The 18507-nt window shown below is 38.5% G+C and overlaps 1 protein-coding gene across 2 annotated transcripts in view; it reads right to left on the minus strand.

Moving 5' to 3' along the window:
- The window catches only part of rbm20 (RNA binding motif protein 20), a 46042-nt gene that overhangs the window by 4630 nt on the left and 22905 nt on the right, over nucleotides 1–18507 (minus strand). For both annotated transcript variants that reach the window (XM_077570973.1, XM_077570974.1), the window contains 10 exons: nucleotides 14356–15355; nucleotides 12482–12543; nucleotides 12154–12257; nucleotides 10227–10327; nucleotides 4234–4380; nucleotides 3545–3676; nucleotides 3385–3464; nucleotides 2482–3136; nucleotides 929–1012; nucleotides 260–848 (listed from right to left, as the gene is read on the minus strand). In XM_077570973.1, coding sequence (XP_077427099.1) covers nucleotides 260–848; nucleotides 929–1012; nucleotides 2482–3136; nucleotides 3385–3464; nucleotides 3545–3676; nucleotides 4234–4380; nucleotides 10227–10327; nucleotides 12154–12257; nucleotides 12482–12543; nucleotides 14356–15355 — 2954 coding nt within the window. The remainder of the gene's footprint in view (nucleotides 1–259; nucleotides 849–928; nucleotides 1013–2481; nucleotides 3137–3384; nucleotides 3465–3544; nucleotides 3677–4233; nucleotides 4381–10226; nucleotides 10328–12153; nucleotides 12258–12481; nucleotides 12544–14355; nucleotides 15356–18507) is intronic.

Genomic DNA, 18507 nt, shown 5'->3' on the forward strand with positions numbered 1-18507 from the left:
AGACTTTTTACACTTTTACAGCATATCATCCAATACACATTGACTTCATTCCCCAGACACTGGCCCATTGATGTGGAAACAGACGAGCTCCCCCCCGACCTCATTCAATACACTCACCAAGCTCTACTGAGGAAATTAAAACAGTTATGACTAAACTAAAACAGTTATACCTAAATCTGGGCAAAAGACCCTCAACAAGTCTTAGGCATTTTTATGATAGGCTGCAAAAAACTTTGAAAATATCTGTGGTGTAAAGTACCTTTTTTAAGAATGCTGTCCTTGTGCTGAGTCACATTAGAGCTGGCCTCGGTGACCTGTACCGCATCCTGGACCTTGCAGTCCTCTGATATTTGAATGTGATTCTTGACTGGCTCTTCTTCTGAGGGCCCACTGTCAGGAATTTCTTCTTCTTCTTTCTTATTCGTCTCATCCAGCGCCGCCTTAAATTCCTCATTGGGAAATTCACTTAGGTGCGTAACTGGCGGCTCAGAAGTTACGGGACTCTTTATTTGCTCATCCACACTTTTCTCAGTTAAAACCGCGTTCTCGGTTCCAGACGTTTCTGCTGAGACTTCGGCGTCCTCACATGCTTGTTCCTCCACGGGTTTGTTAACAGATGTCTCCGGCTTCTCCAAAGGGAGTGAAGGTGACGGTAAAGTCTCCTCCCTTGTTTGCGTTTGTTCCTCAGCAGGCTCTTGCGGACAAGTCGTGTCCTCCTCCAGCTCGGGAAGGTCCGGCTCGATAATGAAATCGTCTTCTCCCACTTCATCTACTGTAAGAAAATCCTCCATGTCCTTGGGATAACAACAGTCGTCATCAGTGTTTTCCCCACTTTCCTTCCCCTTCTCCTTGCAAATTAATCAAGAAAAAGTATTTTAATATACGTGTTTACAGATGTTGCCTTTGTGTTTGTCTTCTTGTTACTCACAATGTCCTTATGCTTCACACATTCGGTTGCATCTTTTGGTTTGTTGCCGCCCTGAGGTGAGACATCTTCTTTAGATTGGCCATCCTACAAAGGAAAGAGACTCAAACTTTATTTATACAGCACTTTTCATACAAAATATGCAACTCTGTTAATGATTTAAAAGCATGCATTAGCGTCTCCGTGTTGGCCCGCGAGAGAAAGCGGCGGACTCTGGCTAAAAACCTATTTTGTAAAATTTTTGATAAGCGGGATAAAAGTAGACACAGAGTCCAAAATAAGGCCCACCTGAGCTGTGGGATGTAGAAAAAGTGTTCACATTTTAGTTAAAAGTAGGGGTGTCAAAATTTAATTAATTAATTTTGAGTTGTTCCTTTAATGTCACTATTTTTTTTAATGCATGATTAATGTCCGCCCCTTACTTGAAAAGCTTGTACTGGGGGAATTCCAGTCGCAACGCCGCAGACACATCCACGTCAAAATTTAGCAGTAATAAATTTAATAATAATGCATATATTTGTGGATACTAGAGTCAAGTTGTATTTTACAATTTTTAAAATGTGCAGAATTTCACATGTTACTTCATGTTAAATATTAGATAGCTCTTAATATGAGAAGGAAAATGCACTGAGCTGTCTCCAACGTCTTACAAACACAATTATGCCATCTCGTGGCAGAAAAATGACAACACAAATCAATATCACACTTATTTTTTTACAGTACAGTACATCTTTTAAATTTTAACAAATTTTTAGGAATTATTATAACATCACTATATCAATGACTAAAAGATGTAGCCATATTTCTATTAGTTTAACATTTTTTCCACTTCTATGTTAACAAGAGTATGAAAACTTAGAAAAAAATTTTTATTGTACATTTCGAACAGATATAACATTTGCGATTAATCGTGAGTAAGCTGTTGAAGTCTTACGATTAATTACGATTCAAAATTTTAATCATCTGACACCCCTAGTTAAAAGTTCCTCCCTCTGGGCCTCAGGACTGATGATTACAATTTCAGTCTTGTCCTTGTTCTGCTGGAGAAAGTTCTCTGCCATCCGGGATTTGATGTCCAGAATCACCCATTGGACCGGCGTCATCAGGAGACACAGAGATGTACAACTATGTGTCATCAGCATAGCTGTGGAAATTCACTCTGTGCCTCCCTATGACACCGCCAAGCGGGAGCAGTAAATGAAACAATAAAGGGCCTAAAATTGAACCTTGTGGCACACCATATGCTACTTCATAGACCTCCGAGGGGGAGGTATCGATGAATCCTGGCTCAGTTTGCTGACAAAACCCAGAAAACAGGTAAGCCATGATTGGTCGTTACAGGTGATGTCATCTTCAGTCGACAGCAAGTGGAAAAAATTGTTTTTAAATGTATTAATTGTACATGAAAAATAATGACGTTATTAAATTAATTCTGAAAACATGTTTTTCTTTGATATGGGTTATTTAAACCACATATTTTCATTTATTGCAAGTCGGGAATTTATTGCCCAAGATAAACTGTGGTTCACAGTAATCTCGATGCATTTGTTACTCACAGTATTTCTAGTGGGGCTGTCATGTTTCTCTGTGGTGGTGCACCTCTTGTTTGCCTTCCTACTTCTCCCCCTGCTGGGTGAACGCATCTTCTTATCTTCTGGAGTTCTGCAAAGTGGCTCATCAATCATCCGGCTGTCCAAATGCCTGGAATGCCTGCTGTGGTCGCTGCCATTCCTCCTCCTTGACTTGCTGTCGTGTCTTTGGTACGGAGATCTGGCCGCCTTGTCCGACTTCATGTAGAAGCTTTCCTCCGTGCTCCGGTAGGAGTTGAAGGATTTGCCTTGAGGGCTGCTTCGAAGGAAGTCTCTGTTTCCCTTATCTAATCCTCGCTCGTCCGCAGACCTGGAGACGGCGTAATCCGAGGGTTTCCCGTAGGCTTTCCTCCGTTCGCTGGGGCGGTCGCCGTCGGTGCTGCAGCCGTTCCGCCTGGCGACTTCGTCCCTTTCTTTGTCATCCTCAGCTCGTCTGTAGTGCGAAGACCAGTCCCAAGAACTTCGGCGTGGCCCAAGGCCATTCGTCCCTCTCTCCGGCGGCCTGCAGGATGCCGTCTGAGGGCTGTGGGCTGAGCTACATGATGTGAAACTGGGACTGTGTGAGTGAGGGCTCAGGGAGCTTCTGACGGGGCTGCGGGATCGGGTTCTGTCTGGTGTGTAGCTGCAGGAAGGTGACAGGTAAGTTCAACGAATAAACCGTGTAAACTGTGTTGTGATATTCCAAAGATGTTCAGTTAAAGAATAATGTTTTGTTGTTGTTATATGTTGTATGGATAACTTTGCTACTGTCACGTACAAGTGAACTTTTAGCCAAATAGCGTAGCAAAGTGTTGCTGTTTGGGATGAAGTTACGTTTCAATAATCTGTGTTTTTTTAATCATTTTGCAGATGGATGAAACATTTCCTTACTGCTCAAGTTCTTTCGTTTCGTCTCTTTCCCAATGAGAAGCAATATCGTGGATGATTGCCTGAACATCTTTACCCGGTTTCTATAAAAATAAGAAATTTCATTTAAGTAATTGCCTTTTTATTTGGGGGTAACTGAACACAAGGCATCCACGAGTCTTACCTTTAGTTGCAGCTCCTGGTACCTTTTCGACATTCGAATCAGAAGTTTCTGATTGTTTATCATGGCTGGAGTCAGTTGGTAGTACTGAACCATGGCTTGAGCTGCCTCGATGTAGGCCATCTCCAGAAAGGCCTGATTGGAGAGAGCATGAAAACAAATCACTCAACAGTTGTATAATTTTTTTTAAATGTAATATTAAAACGCAAACATACAAAAAATGCACTTAACAGTTTTACTACTTTTTTTTTTTAAGTGCTGTTTAAACATGAAACCGACTGCAACCTGTTTGTTAAATGCAGTGGCTCAGTTATAAGCCTGAATTTTCAGATAAATAAATACATTTTCATACAAATCTTACAGTGTACATGTACAAGTTTACTGATTAGTATTTCCTAAATTTGAGTAAAAAAAAAAAAATCGCAATAATCAATTTCTAGATTCGCATCGGGATTAATCGGTATCGAATCGAATCGTGATATGAATCGAATCGCGAGGCACTAGGCAATTCACACCCCTAACCAGTGAACCAAATTTTGGTGCAGATGGATTTTTTTTAACATGGACCTCACAAAATGATCTTCTGGATGTACACTCACTGAAAAACTCCAATCTTGTAGAAAATCCGTTTATTAATAAACATTACTAAGCCTATACCAAAAAGCATCAGTGACAAAAATATTTTGTAGCACCTGATGGGTTGAGCGCATCAAGATGTAATTGGTAACTTTGCCAAAGGGCAGTCCCAGATTGATGACATCATTCTCAGTACAACTGCCTTCGGGGAGATTGCAGATGTGAACAACACGTCCCGTGGTGGCCTTTCTTGGTGGAAACGGCTGAAAATATAACAAGAAAAATATTAACATCAGAGAGAGAGGAAAAAAATGGCAGCAGTGGCTTCGTTTTTGACTTGGCAATTGGGACATGGTGCCCTTGAGCAAGGTCATGAAACCCCAACTGCTCGGGGGGTGTGACATAGTTGCCCAGCAGCCTGACTCTGACATTTCTCTTCAGAGTGTAATGAGAATTTCCCCAAGGGCCTCCAGAGAGTGTGAAGTTACCATAATTGGTAACTTAAGCAAGTGATCCAAACTGTCCTTACACGTACAACCATGTGATTAGTCCATGTCAATCACCCCCCCCCCCCCCCCAAAAAAAATGGGATAGGATTCATAATCATTACAACTGCATAATGGATTATATTATACAATGATATGTCAGCATAATATAGTCTAGTATGTCTGTGGTGGAGGTTGCCGCATTCCGCCCATCGTCAATGCAACACTATCACACGGCATGTCTTTGATCCAGCTGGCTCTATTAATACTAATGCCCAAATTGTAGCAGTACAATTAAAGTTTTCACATTCAGATTTACACACTTGTCAGCTTACTGCCAAGAAATGTTTCAACTATTTGATACTGCAAAGTATACCGGCCCAGATTTAATTGCATTTTCAACATCCCTTTTAATTCTGAGACACAGCTCATTCTTCCATAAACATACCAGCAGATGTAATATCTACCTGCTTTGGGGTGTTGTATATTTGGCACCATTTTTATTGCAGTCCTCAGCATGCTCACATTTCACAAATTGCTACTTAATGAAGTACCAAACAGAAATTCTCCTTTACCACAGTTGCAGAAAGCATTTGTGAATTCATCACCGAGTCGAATTTCTGCAAGCATTGTGCTGCAACTGCAATTTTTCAGGGGCGGACTGTTGCATGTGGATGACGGCTGAAAGTTTGAATTCCCCTTTCCACCAACAGTAAAACGGGTCATTTGATCAGGGAAAATCTAAACACAAACAATTATTCACAATCGGACTAAAAGCTATTTAAAAAAATGTCCAAAGGAGATTATCTTAATTTCATTAAATATCTGCATACGTCACACTTATCAATTGTATCATGATGACAATAAGCAAAAATAATTATTATTATTTTTTTTTAAAGCAGCTCACCTAAATGTTCAAACCTTGTTTAAAAATAACTGCAACATCTGCATTTTTTTCTTACTTTTAGTTTCAAGCAGTCTGCACTTAATGGTTTCAGACCAGCAAGTTGACTTTGGCAGTTTGAGCGGTACAAGAGCGATAATTCTATTAACAGCTCTCTGCCAGTACCACTGCCACCATCAGAGCACACAAAGGTCAATATACACTGGGCTCAATAAACAGATCCCATTATAGGCTGTTAATGTCCTCTGAATGTTGGAGAGAAGAAGAGTCTTGGGTGGTGCTCTCTGCACTTTACCGGTGTTTGACCTGCAAATGTCGTGTGCTTGTGAACGCTCAGGCGGTTTGACCGCAGCACCCACAGAGGGTGACTCAGGAGCTAGCTTATTTTAGGTAACTAAAACTAACGGAAAAAAATAAAATTCAAAAAACAAGTTCGTTAATGAAATAAAAATAAAAACAAAAACTACATTTTATTTTTACAAAACTAACAAACTAACTATAATTATAGCAAAAATGTCCTTCGTTTTAGTCTTTAGTAATAAATATAATGCATGAGCCTTTGGGGATGATTTTAAATGTGATTTTAAGTAGATTGATTTTGGTATTAACCGCAATAAGGACATTTGAAAGTGTGTCACACAAAAGTTACATCATCTAGCAGCAGCCAATAGAAAAGCACCTTCAGATGACGTTGCTCCCATGGTGTTTTTTTAAATATTGCGCACAAGTAATACACTCTTTAAAAAAAAAAAAACTAAAACTAATACTGAAACTAACTAAAACTAAGCATTTATGAAATAACTGAAAGTAATAAAAACTAACAGAACCACCTTGAAAACTAATTAAAACTAACTCAATTTAAAAATCAAAACTCAAAACGAAATAAAAACTAACTAAAATGAAAAATTCCAAAACTATAATACCCTGCTTAGGAGATGATCGTTAGCTGAGAACACAAACCAGCAGTAGTGATTCAAACTGTGAACAAAAACACTGTGGATCAAAACAACAACAAGAACAACAACGAGGACAGCCCAAAATAGCATCAACAGCATCAACAAAGGCATTTGTTACTTGTTATCAAGTTAAGGCATGACATCACAGTTGCTCAGGGTTCAGGTAACGACCAATCACGACCTGTTTTCTGAATCTGAGCCATGATTGGTCATTTGCACTGGACAGCAAATGGCAAAATGGCCGCCGCTCCCTGAGATGTGTGGATTTTGCTGCTTCAAGTGGAAGTCAACCTGGAACACTTAACACATAATAATATGTTATATGTGACATCACTAGTCTAAACATGACATTCTCATTAATATTACATGTGGAATATGAGTTATGCATAAAAATTCTGCCATTTTTATCTATCTCAGGGGGCGGCCATTTTGCCACTTGCTGTCAACTAAAGATGTCATCACAGTTGCTCAGGGCTGAGGCAACGACCAATCACAGCTCACCTGTTTTTTGAAGCTGAGCTGTGATTGGTTGTTACCTGACACCTGAGCAATTGTGATGCCATTAATTATTGTCATTAGTGGTAAAATGGCTGCCTTCTGATTTTGGTTAAATATTTGATAAAACTACTGGATTTTGCTTCTTAACTCATATTCCACTAACACAATATCAACCAGATTACCATATTTGGACTAGTGTGGTTGCATAGAACATATTATTGTAAAAAAAATAATAAATAAAAATGGGGGTTGACTTCCATTTTAACTCATATTCAACACACACAATATTAATCAGAATTATGTGGGCACTTACAACATATTATTGTAAATATTTTTTTTGTTTGACTCGCCCTCTAAAGTGTCAATTCTTGTACATTCCATTTTGTTCAAGTATTTTCCGACATGTTCTAGACCATGTTTTTATTTTATTTTATTTTTTTGCTCTATTTAATTCGATATGGGTGGTATTAATATAAAGAACACTTCTCAAGATATGTGTTGTACTGCATGTTATAGAGATTCCTCTGTAAGAAACAGAAAGAAAACAATTTTCACTTCATTTTTTTCTCGCCACACAAGTTAGCCTTCTGAATGCGCTCGGTCGTGTGCAGTGTTGCTGAACACCTTCAACGTATTCAACTCCGGCCATATACATGTATACAACTATCTAATATGGCGTTGATTGACCATAAAATATCCAGAGGACACATCTGTTTGTTTGACGTTCCAAGGAGTTGTACTTTCCGAGGTCCTCCCAACGTTCCACAGACCTTGCATGCCCTGGTATCAATTTACTCATCTCTACTTTATGTGTAGTTTGACACAGCTGCCTGCCTGGAGGTTGTTAGGCCTGTGCTGCTAACAGTAATTCTCTGTAATCCTGTGTTTATTGTTTTTGTGTTTGGTTTCTCATTCCTTGACGCTACCGTCTTAGTTGAAGGGGGGGGACACAGCATGAGACTGTAATTCATAATGTTTTATGATTATGTACTCCGGTTATGTATTTCTGGACTAAAGTCTTAGAAAAACTATTTTGGACTGTAGGATACCTTTTATCTCCAAACTTGTGTTTGCTAGGTGACCTAACAACAACTGACTTACCACATAAACAATTTCAATCTACACTTGTAGCCCTTACTATCGCTAAAAAAACAATTCTTGTTAACTGGAAAAATAAACAAACTCTGAATATCGACCAATGGTCTAACCTCCTCATAAATCACATTTTAATGGAAAAAATATCTGCCTCAAATAAAAACCAAATATCAAAATTTATAGAAACATGGTCTACGTATATAGAATTTTTTAACCTAATTCTGGTTACTTTATTCTGTCTGTTGGCGAGAGCCACTACATCGTGATAACTTACATTGATGTTTCTGCATTTGGCAATTTATTATTATATTATATTATTAGTATGGGATTTTTTTTAATGGGCTTTAGGTGAACTGTTGAATACACACACGCTCGCACGCACGCACGCACACACACACACACGCACATACACATACTCACCCACATACAAAAAAAAAAATAAAATATATATATATATATATATATATGTGTGTGTATATGTATATATATATGTATATATATTTAAAAAAAAACAAAAAAACATTTATTACATTTTTTTAATTTATCTGTTTTTTAAAAAAAAGGAGACCAATGATGATGTCAAATCGAATGAACAATACTGAGCTCTCCTGAGAAAAAGAGAAAAAAAAGAGACTGTAATTCAAAGAAACATAGCGTACGGTATATGCCAGTATGAAAATGGACTTGTCACATGCACATAGTATCTTCAAGTCCTTCATTCTGATTGGTCATTTTTTTTAATTATTTTATTCGATTGTTTGAAGAAATGTCGTGTTAATGGCTCTTTTGCCTTTCACTCTGGACTCATAAACACTGATGGTAAAATGGTAAAACTCCAGCTGTTCTACTCAGGCAGGTGTTTGTTTATAGAAACTAACTTTAGCCCATTTAGAATAGCCTATAAATATGTTCACACTCACACAATAAAAGCCTCTTCCAGCGAGCAACCTGTGAATCATGTGGATTTCCCATCACTGAGATTTGAACATGTGAATGCATGGAAAAGTCATTTTACAATGGAAGTGCTCGGTTTAGGTGAACGGTATGGGATTTTTTAAATAGTTTTTAGGTGAACTAATGAATACACACACACTCGCACATACAAAAAAAAAGAGAGCAATGATCATGACATGTCAAATCGGTAAAATTACCGAATGAACAATACTGAGCTCTACAGAAAAAAAATAAAAGAAAGAAAAGAAAAAAAAGAAACGTCATTTTACAGTGGAAGCAGTGGTATTCTCAGCACCCATTGTAGTTTATAAGGAAATGCAAGCAGACCTCCATTGTTAGATGATGAAAAGTTGGCCGCTGTGAAATGGACACTTCCATCCCGATCATTCGAGTTCACAGCATTACTTGTTTAACCCCAAAAAACTATTTCACAATTCTTTCATACAAGAATACCTCAATATCTCAATTTACCATAACCTGTATAGCAATTTGCGCTAATGTTGGTAATACCTTTCAGTGTTTACAGTACTTGTGACACAGTTTTCAAGTCACTCAACTGTTTTTTGAGGTCCAGTAATTATTATTTTTTTTTAATCATACATGTTAAAGTCCATCAAGTGGAAATTCAACTCATATTCCGATATACACTTATTTTTTCACACCACACATAGAACCAGAACCAGAACAAACACATACACTATAGGCATGCAATGAGAGCGTCTTAGTGAAAGTGCTTGATCTGAGCTGGTGGGGACGATGTGTTGCTCAAGGGCACGTCAACAGGAGCTCGAACTTGAAACATGGTCATCTGGCTCAAAAGCCCAAGTCCTTAACTTTATGCTGACAACACAATCAATGGTTTGATTAGTGGCTTTGTAATTGTCAGGATTTGTACATTAGTTTTGTTTTTATTATCCAGATGTAATTGATCATGTATAAAATGCACAAATTGATATAGATAGAAAATCTATCCAGTAGAGGGGCAATCAAATGGTTCCAACTTCCCGTCTTCCTCATTTCTCAAAATACATAGGTGGTATAATCATCCTTTTTTTCAAGGAGCAAGCTAAATTAGTACAATTTAACTGGCTTGTGGTTATGACTGTGTATAAATGTGGTCAGTTGTAAGATGATAGCTATATTTATTTCATATTTTTTTTATTGGGACACAATACATTAATGTGAGGGGTGAAAAAAAAGACACAATTTTGTCAAACCTTTGACTCTGGCTGGTGTGACGTAAATCCCGTGTTGGGCAAAGGGTAATTCTTCATAGCCGCAGCTGGCAAGTATGAGGTGTTGACTCCTGAGGAAACATCTGTGGAAACAATTTCCAATATGCAAAGTGGGTAATTGTAGCAAATACTCAGATTATACCATTGAATTATTGCCATTATTTTCATAGGTTAAACTAGTGCATCTTGATTTTTGTACCGGGGCAAGTCTAAGTTTACCGTGTTTGGTAATTTGGCAGACTGGGGCAGGGCATTCCGTCCAATTGAGGATGTTTTCTTTTACGTGCCCCCGGCGCTCTGGACAATTTTATGACAAAAAGTATGCTAGACTTTAGACCGGGTGAAATCAGGTCTAAGTTGTGGCGCAGGCGGTGTAATGTGATTTTGGTGAATTTTATCAAGGCACAGGCAGTTGGCGGATGTCGTATTTCATTCATAAATATGACAACAGTGTGCATCAAACCCTCTGAATAATTGTGGACCGACTATTTCTGCTTTCACAATGTTAAAGACTGTCTGCGTGACTTTCCTGTGCTTAATTTTAAGGGAATGAGGAGAGCTGCTTACATTTCCCGGGAAACAAGTCGGCTGTGTTCACTCTCACAACGGCGCAAATATCGCTTTACACCGACGCCCGTCTACCAAAATACCAAAAGAAAGAAAACTCCACCCGTGCGCACAGTTGGACTGCACTTTGCACTAGACGGGACCGGGGCAAGAAAATAGGGCCCAAAGTATAAAATAATTGCAATAAACTGTTATGTGGTGGTGTGGATTTAAAATTTTAAGCAGAGCGTAGTTTCCTCCACAATAATACGCAACAATAAAATTAATATGTCTGCCTTAAGTACGGCATGCTATGCTGTTAACATCAGTGTGGTGGGACAATACAACAGATTTTGCCACTTGATGTCGACTGAAATGGACATCAGGTGTGAACAGCAGGCTCAGGTAACGACCAATCATGGCTTAGTTTGCTCAGAAAACTGGTGAGCGATGATCCAGAGCTCTGAGCACCTGTGATGTCATTTTGATTTTCAGTCCACAGCAAGTGGCAAAATGTTAATTATCAAATTAATTATTATCTTCTTAGTGTTGAAAATTGAATTAAGTATCCTTTTAACTCATTCACTGCCATAAATTCATTTTTAAAAAAGATTATTAAAAATTAGGGGCAAGAGGCGATTACAATTTTTAATTGTAATTAATCGCACGACTTCACTAGTTAACTCACGATTAATCACAAATTTTATATCGGTTCTAAATTTACAATTAAAAAAATTCTAGGTTTTCATACTCTTGTTAACAAAAGTGGGGAAAAATGTTAAACTAATAGAAATAGTTAAAATGAAATGTGGATGTTTATAGCCGTCAAAGGCAGTGAATGAATAAATTTAAAAAAAAAAGATAAAATATTAGGGGCAAGAGTCGATTACAATTTTTTATTGTAATTAATCGCATGACTTCACTAGTTAACTCCCAATTAATCACAATTTTCATATCTGTTCTAAATGTACAATAAAAAAATTCTAGGTTTTCATACTTTTGTTAACAAAAGTGGAACAAAAAATTGTTAAACTAATAGAAATAGTTCAAATGAATTGTTGACGTTTATAGCCGTCACAGGCAATGAATGAGTTAATATCAATTACTTTTTAAATCAATGTTGCTTTTACAGTATGCTGGTCTTACCACACTGAGTAATAATAACCTATCATATATAAGGCATGTAACGGGAGGCGATTGGACCTTTTAATTCTAGACACGGCAATGCCCTGTATCTATTTATAATAACGTGTTACCTCACTCTGTCAGCTCCATCAATTACTGCCATTTACATATTGCCATCATTTGAAAAACTGCACACTGACAAGCCAACTTTTGTGAAGCATGTTATTGAATAACTTACCTTGACCGGCGGCAGTGTAGCTCATTGAATCCCCTCCATTGAGAGCGCCATCAGTGGGCCTACTGAGTGTGTAGTGAGCAGCTCCAGCCGCCGCTACTGCCGAGCTAGAACAATTAAGCACACGGTTCATTTGAGCTGTCTTATGACAGTGCGCATATTCATGGAAACACCAATATGTCTTTTGCAAACAAAATGAAATATTTGAAAAGACAACCAGGTACATCTCTTCTGACCAGACCCAATGACAAGGTAGCCCAGAGTAAGCCACTATATGCTGTATGTTATTATTTAAAAAGCAACACTGATTTGAGCACCCACACTCACTCACCCTTTATTGTACGCCATTCGGTTCTGCAGGTGTAGCTTTCCCTTTACGTGCTGGTCCCAGTCCTGAAAATACACACACAAGTTGACACGCATGAACTCTTGACGTCTAACACTAAGTAGCTTTCCCTCTTGTGTACAAACTCAAAGCACTTAAAAAAATCTTAGAGAGTATGGTGTGGTTTTCAGTTAAAATAGCATGAAACAAAAACGTAACTTAATCGATCGTGTGGAATTGATTTGTGATTGTGGCTTAAATTGGAAGTTGGTAGTCTTCGCTAGCAAGATTTGAATGCAGCCTCACTTCACCCCACAGCCCTCACGAGTCACGACCGAAGCCACGTCCCTCACTCATGTTAGCGTGCACGTGACGTGCACTGCGCGAGCATGCACATACTGTAAACAAGACGTTCTTAGACATGGCGGCTATATTGCTAGCATGACTCATTCCAGATAAAGTGTTGTGTTGTTACTCTTATTTTGTTTCGAGAGCTGTCCACTTCCTTCTTTTCAACTTCCATTGCTAAATAATATGGCTAAGAAAACCGAGGTTGCTCGGTGTCCCGGATGAGGTTTTGAGCCAAGACCTCTCGGTCACAACTTCTGTCTCTACCATCTGTGGAAGCGACAAGTTTTAACATAACAATTACAATTTAAATTGGAGTCAGAGGGTTTGTTTTTTCTTCCAAAGATCACTTTAATAATACTCTTCTGCCAGGTCACACAGAAAGTATTAAAATGCTTCTATATGGCACATGTGATTTAATATTGATCTTTTTTTTTTTATAAAGGCAAATGAATCATGAATTATTGTGAAAGACTGTTGACTAAAAATTTTGACTTGCAGTGTTTTAAGCGTTCACTGTGACAACTTCACAAAATTCTACAAGTTTGTATAAACTCGGAAACCGTCAGAATGCCTGTAATGTGGACTGCAGCACATGAAGCAAGTTTCAACGAGGAGCTCCAAAGATTAATTTATTACATTTGGATTAAAGGATCATGCTTTTGATAAAATTTGGGAAAGGGGACATGACGTGAAAGGTAAGATAAGAGATGTTGTAGAGGCAGATCTTTTCCTCCGCGTGTTCGTTTTCTTTCGGGTAGTGAGAATGTTGGTTATCCGAATACAGGCTGGAGATCGATGAACAGTTACTTCAAAGCTTTTATTTCTACAGAATATTCCGGGCACAAGTGAGTTACAGACAATGGCTGCAGCCTCTCACAAGTGCAAAGATTACAGAGGACTTACAACATTCTTATACTATCTTGAAGGGCGGTACCACAAAGCCCACAGCAAACAGCCCACCCGGAGTTCACCGGACATGAGAGAGACTTCAAAGCCATCATTCAAACACATTGACCTCAAAGCCATCATTCAAACACATTGACTTCAAACACAGACAATGGCCCATTGTTGTGGAATAGAGGAGGTTTTTCAGTCACGACGGCACCTGGCAGATGTTGCGATAACACTCACAAAGATACATAAAAAACTCTACTGAGGAAATAAGGAAATTAAAACAGTTATGACTAAATCTGGGCAGAAGACCCTCTTCAAAGACAACAACATCTAACTTAATCGGTCACTTTTAAACCCACAAAACCAGGTAGGCTATGCTAAGCTAACAGATAGCTGAACAAACTTAACCTTAGCTTCATGTCTGTGAAAATGAAGTAATAGATAACTCAAATACTAGTTTGGCACTATTTTTATGAATTGATGTACGATTTGCTTACAACCCTCTTGACTCGACTTGATACTATGTATGACTTGCTATACGTATCACAAAAAAAAGTGTGTCTAGTTCAATTAATCAATTTACTTTCTTAAATCCAATTGCATTTTCATGACTTTTTACCAAACAACGGACTCACCTTGAGGTTGTAGACTTTCTTGTCACAGATGCTGCACTGGTGTGGCAGTTGAGTGGGCGTGACAGCGTGGTAGTCATTAACTTGGTAAGGCTGAAGCGTCTTGGTACCTGAACATACCATTTCCTCGCCTCCATGTAGGGGTTGGTAAGTCCCAAAGCCCTGCAAGCCGTCAATAAGAAAAGACGAAGCCCCACTCGTGGCCTTGAACTTGAGCTCAGAAGTGGGCTCCTCCGGATTGTACAGTTCATTTCTGGACCGCACTGCCTGCCCAGCTGCGGTCCAAACAGTGGCGACGTCAGAGACCAGCGGTGCATTCACAGTATGACTCGTGTTCGTCGGACCATTCCATTTGTCTGTCTGTCCAGTGCAGTTATACAGATTCACGTTCTGATCGCCAACACTGAATCCAGCTTGTTGGCTGGAGATATCTTGACCAAAGAAGTCTTGTTTGAACCCAACATTGTTCAGTTGTTTTGCTTGAGCGCTGACCACGGAATAATGTCCATCAGCTGCAGGGGCTGATGCTGAAGATGTCCCTCCCAAGTTGTACTGAAGACGCCTGTCGATATCAGATGGATACGTAGGCCCGGACTCCACACCCTGTTGGCCCACTCTGGGCCCTCCACCATGATGGTTCAGCCTCACATTCCCTGGGCTTTGGTTGAATCCGCCTGCCCCCAAGGCTGCATTTGAAGTGGGAAAACCGAGCACTCCTGTGGGCAAGCCAACTTGGGGGTTCCGCAGTTGATTGAAGAGAGGCTGGGCCATGGCAACATTGGAAAGGACCTGATTGAGAACGGTGGCTGCGGTGGCTGTATTGCCGCCCTGAGCCAGCTTGAGGCGATGGAGGGTAAGCTGGGCCTGCAGCTGAGCAAGCTGGAGACTGGCTGGAGTCAGGAGGACCTGCTGGTTCGGCTGCTGGACTCCCAATTGCAAACTGCCAGGCAGCTGCCCCCCTGCCTTAAGGCCCTTCTTGTCTGCGCTGACCAGTGGCACCGCACTGATGGCAAAGGGAACACAAATAGAGTAAGTCTACATTAATCTAAATAAAACTCACGTTAAAAAGTAATGTTTTTGATATCTGAATAATAAGCAGGATAAACACGTCAGCTGCTCAAGGAAATTTGCTGGTAATCTGTTCCATCCATGTATTGACCACAACAATATTAGGTACACACCCCCACAATAAAAATACAAAAACTCTGCCTTTACAAAGATAATAATCCTCAGTTTTGACTGACACTGTCAGCGAGGTATTAACTCATTCACTGCCATTGACGGCTGTAAACGTCAAAAATTTATTTGAACTATTTCTGTTAGTTTAACATTTTTTCCCACTTTTGTTAACAAGAGTATGAAAACCTAGACTTTTTTTTTTTTTTAAAGAAAAGATTATTAGAAATGAGGGGCGTTAGGCGATTAAATGATTAAAAATTAGGGGCGTCAGGCGATTAAAATTAGTAATTATAATTAATCGCATGACTTCAATAGTTGACTCACGATTAATCACAAATTTTATATCTGTTTTAAATTTACAAAAAAAGAATTCTGTCAGCGAGGTATTAACTCATTCACTGCCATTGACGGCTGTAAACGTCAAAAATTTATTTGAACTATTTCTATTAGTTTAAAATTTTTTTCCCACTTGTTAACAACAGTATGAAAATCTAGACTTTTTTTTTTTTAAAGAAAAGATTATTAGAAATGAGAGGCGTCAGGCGATTAAATTATTAAAAATTAGGGGCGTCAGGCGATTAAAATTTGTAATTATAATTAATCGCATGACTTCAATAGTTAACTCACCATTAATCACAAATTTTATATCTGTTTTAAATTTACAAAAAAAGAATTCTAGGTTTTCCTACACTTGTTAACAAAAGTGAAAAAAAAGTTAAACTAATAGAAATATTTCAAATGAATTTTTGACGTCTATAGCCGTCAATGGCAGTGAATTAGTTAATAACGAACATGTAAATTGGCAAAAGTTGGAAACTGTGTTAAATTAACATCTGCCAATTAAAATTGAACAAATTTTTCAGAATGCTACTGAATTTGATTGGATTCTGCATATCTACCCACAGTTGTGGCCAGTAAGTGTATAAAATTAATTCAAACAAAAATCATTTTCATTGGCTGGACATATTAACACCTGGCTTTCTGAAAATTCATCAGATTGCAAATAAATTAGGGTGACCATATTTTAAGCTTCAAAAAAGTGGACACTCGGCCTGGCCTCGAGATATTTAAATGATACTCAAAGTTTACTCAACATATGCCTCCTCTGGGTAGAAAATAAAACAAAACATAACTCTCTTTTGAAGTCTTACTTGAAGAAATAATGACGCAATGTTCTAATTCTAACTTTTTTTGAGCCTGCAATCAAGAAGGTGGGGATCAAAGCCTCTAATTGGGAGCACAGAGCACTACCAGTAAGCTAAATTTCTGGGCCGCCAACACAGCTCAGGAACTTATTTGAACATTCAGGAAGTGAGATAAATTTTTCCTACACCCCTCATGATCGACTCGGGAGCAGTCCGCCGTCTACCAGTCACGATAACAACAAAGCGCACTCTGCCTCCCATTTGTCGCACAATGACAACTGGTCATTTTTGTAATTAAAAACAAACAAACAAACACCCGGACAGGATGTAAAAAAGTAGACTGTATGGACAAAAGAGGACGTTTGGTCACCCTAAAATAAAAATAATTAGTAAATGGGGCATTAAACTTTTTAAAAAAAATTTTTTTTTAAAGGAAAATAATTATCCCCCCTCCCCCCTCCCCCACATTTCAGTCAATGTGGTGGCATGTAGTCCAATCCAAGCTTTATGTCATATAGGATGTATGGAACAGCAGCCCCAAACAACACATGCGCTGTGAAAGAAGCGCTTAGAAACAAATCGTCTACGTTTGCCTTGACCCACTTTGACTGGTTTGTCATTTCGTTTTCAGACAAATGCTCTCGCATACAATCTAAACTTAGTCATCTCAACTATTCATCACATCATCTGTTAAGTTTTGGACAACACTATCTTGACCCCACTGTTACAAATCTTATTAAATTGTTTTTAGGCAAATAGCATAAAAAAAAAAAGATTAAATAAATCTACCATCATCATGTGTCATTACAAACTTAAACATAAACACCTTGACACAAACTCTCATTCAAAGACAAATAACATTTTCCAGTTTAGCGCTACCTGAAGATGATTTTGAGATGTCAAATATCACACAAACAAAATTATGACAATTGATTTTGCTTGTGGACTATAAACACTCGTAAGTGAACGTGCGTGCTGATGGAGAGAGATACCCTTACATCCCCCCCAGCCTATGACTCTGAAGCTATAAATACAAGAGTTGCCCTCTTCCATCACAACAGTGTCCTTAATAGACCAGTATGAACCCTTTGGAACACTGAAAAAGTCACTTTACAACAATTTATTGAGAGCAAGTTAGCAATCTCATGCAAGCAGGTTTACATTTTTGAAAGAATACTCACTACTCTACTAATTTGCATATGGATACACTGAAAGCTATAGTGTAGCAAAAAATCTGAAAGCCCTTAACAAGAATAATTTGGAGTTTAACCAAATTTGAAAAGAATAATATACTTTTAAAGTCTCAGAAAATGTTACATCACACAAGAAATCAGGATATGCAAGAGCTCAATTTGTGAGACTCAAACAAACCCAAACACCAGGACGGACCGGTCCCATGGTGAGCCGCACAGTTGAAAGAATAATAATAATAAAAAATAAAAAATTACAGTACTTCCTGTTTCCTATTTTCAAAAGTGACCAGATTCTCTCTGTTTCAATGAATGGACTCTTGACAAATGTCAACATCCTAATTCTAATCCACAAGATAGAAAATGAGTAAAGAAAAGACGGAAATGGCCTATGACCAAGAAGAAAAAGAAAAGTGCATTCTGTGTGCAAGAGACCTACTTGAAATTTGGATTCATGGCGGCAGGTGATTCTCATGCACGAGGCCTGCTCAACACAATACGCAGCGAGTGGCTCTTGACTTACTGTTATGGTGAGTTATTCATGGACTTTGTGTGTGTTGTGTGGTGCCTTTTTGTCACATTTTAGGACACTGCTAATATTGTTAAATGAAAATGTGGCTTTACATTTATTGTTCTATGAA

The sequence above is a fragment of the Vanacampus margaritifer genome, chromosome 7, assembly GCF_051991255.1.
Source record: "Vanacampus margaritifer isolate UIUO_Vmar chromosome 7, RoL_Vmar_1.0, whole genome shotgun sequence".
NCBI classification, from domain to species: Eukaryota; Metazoa; Chordata; class Actinopteri; order Syngnathiformes; family Syngnathidae; genus Vanacampus; species Vanacampus margaritifer.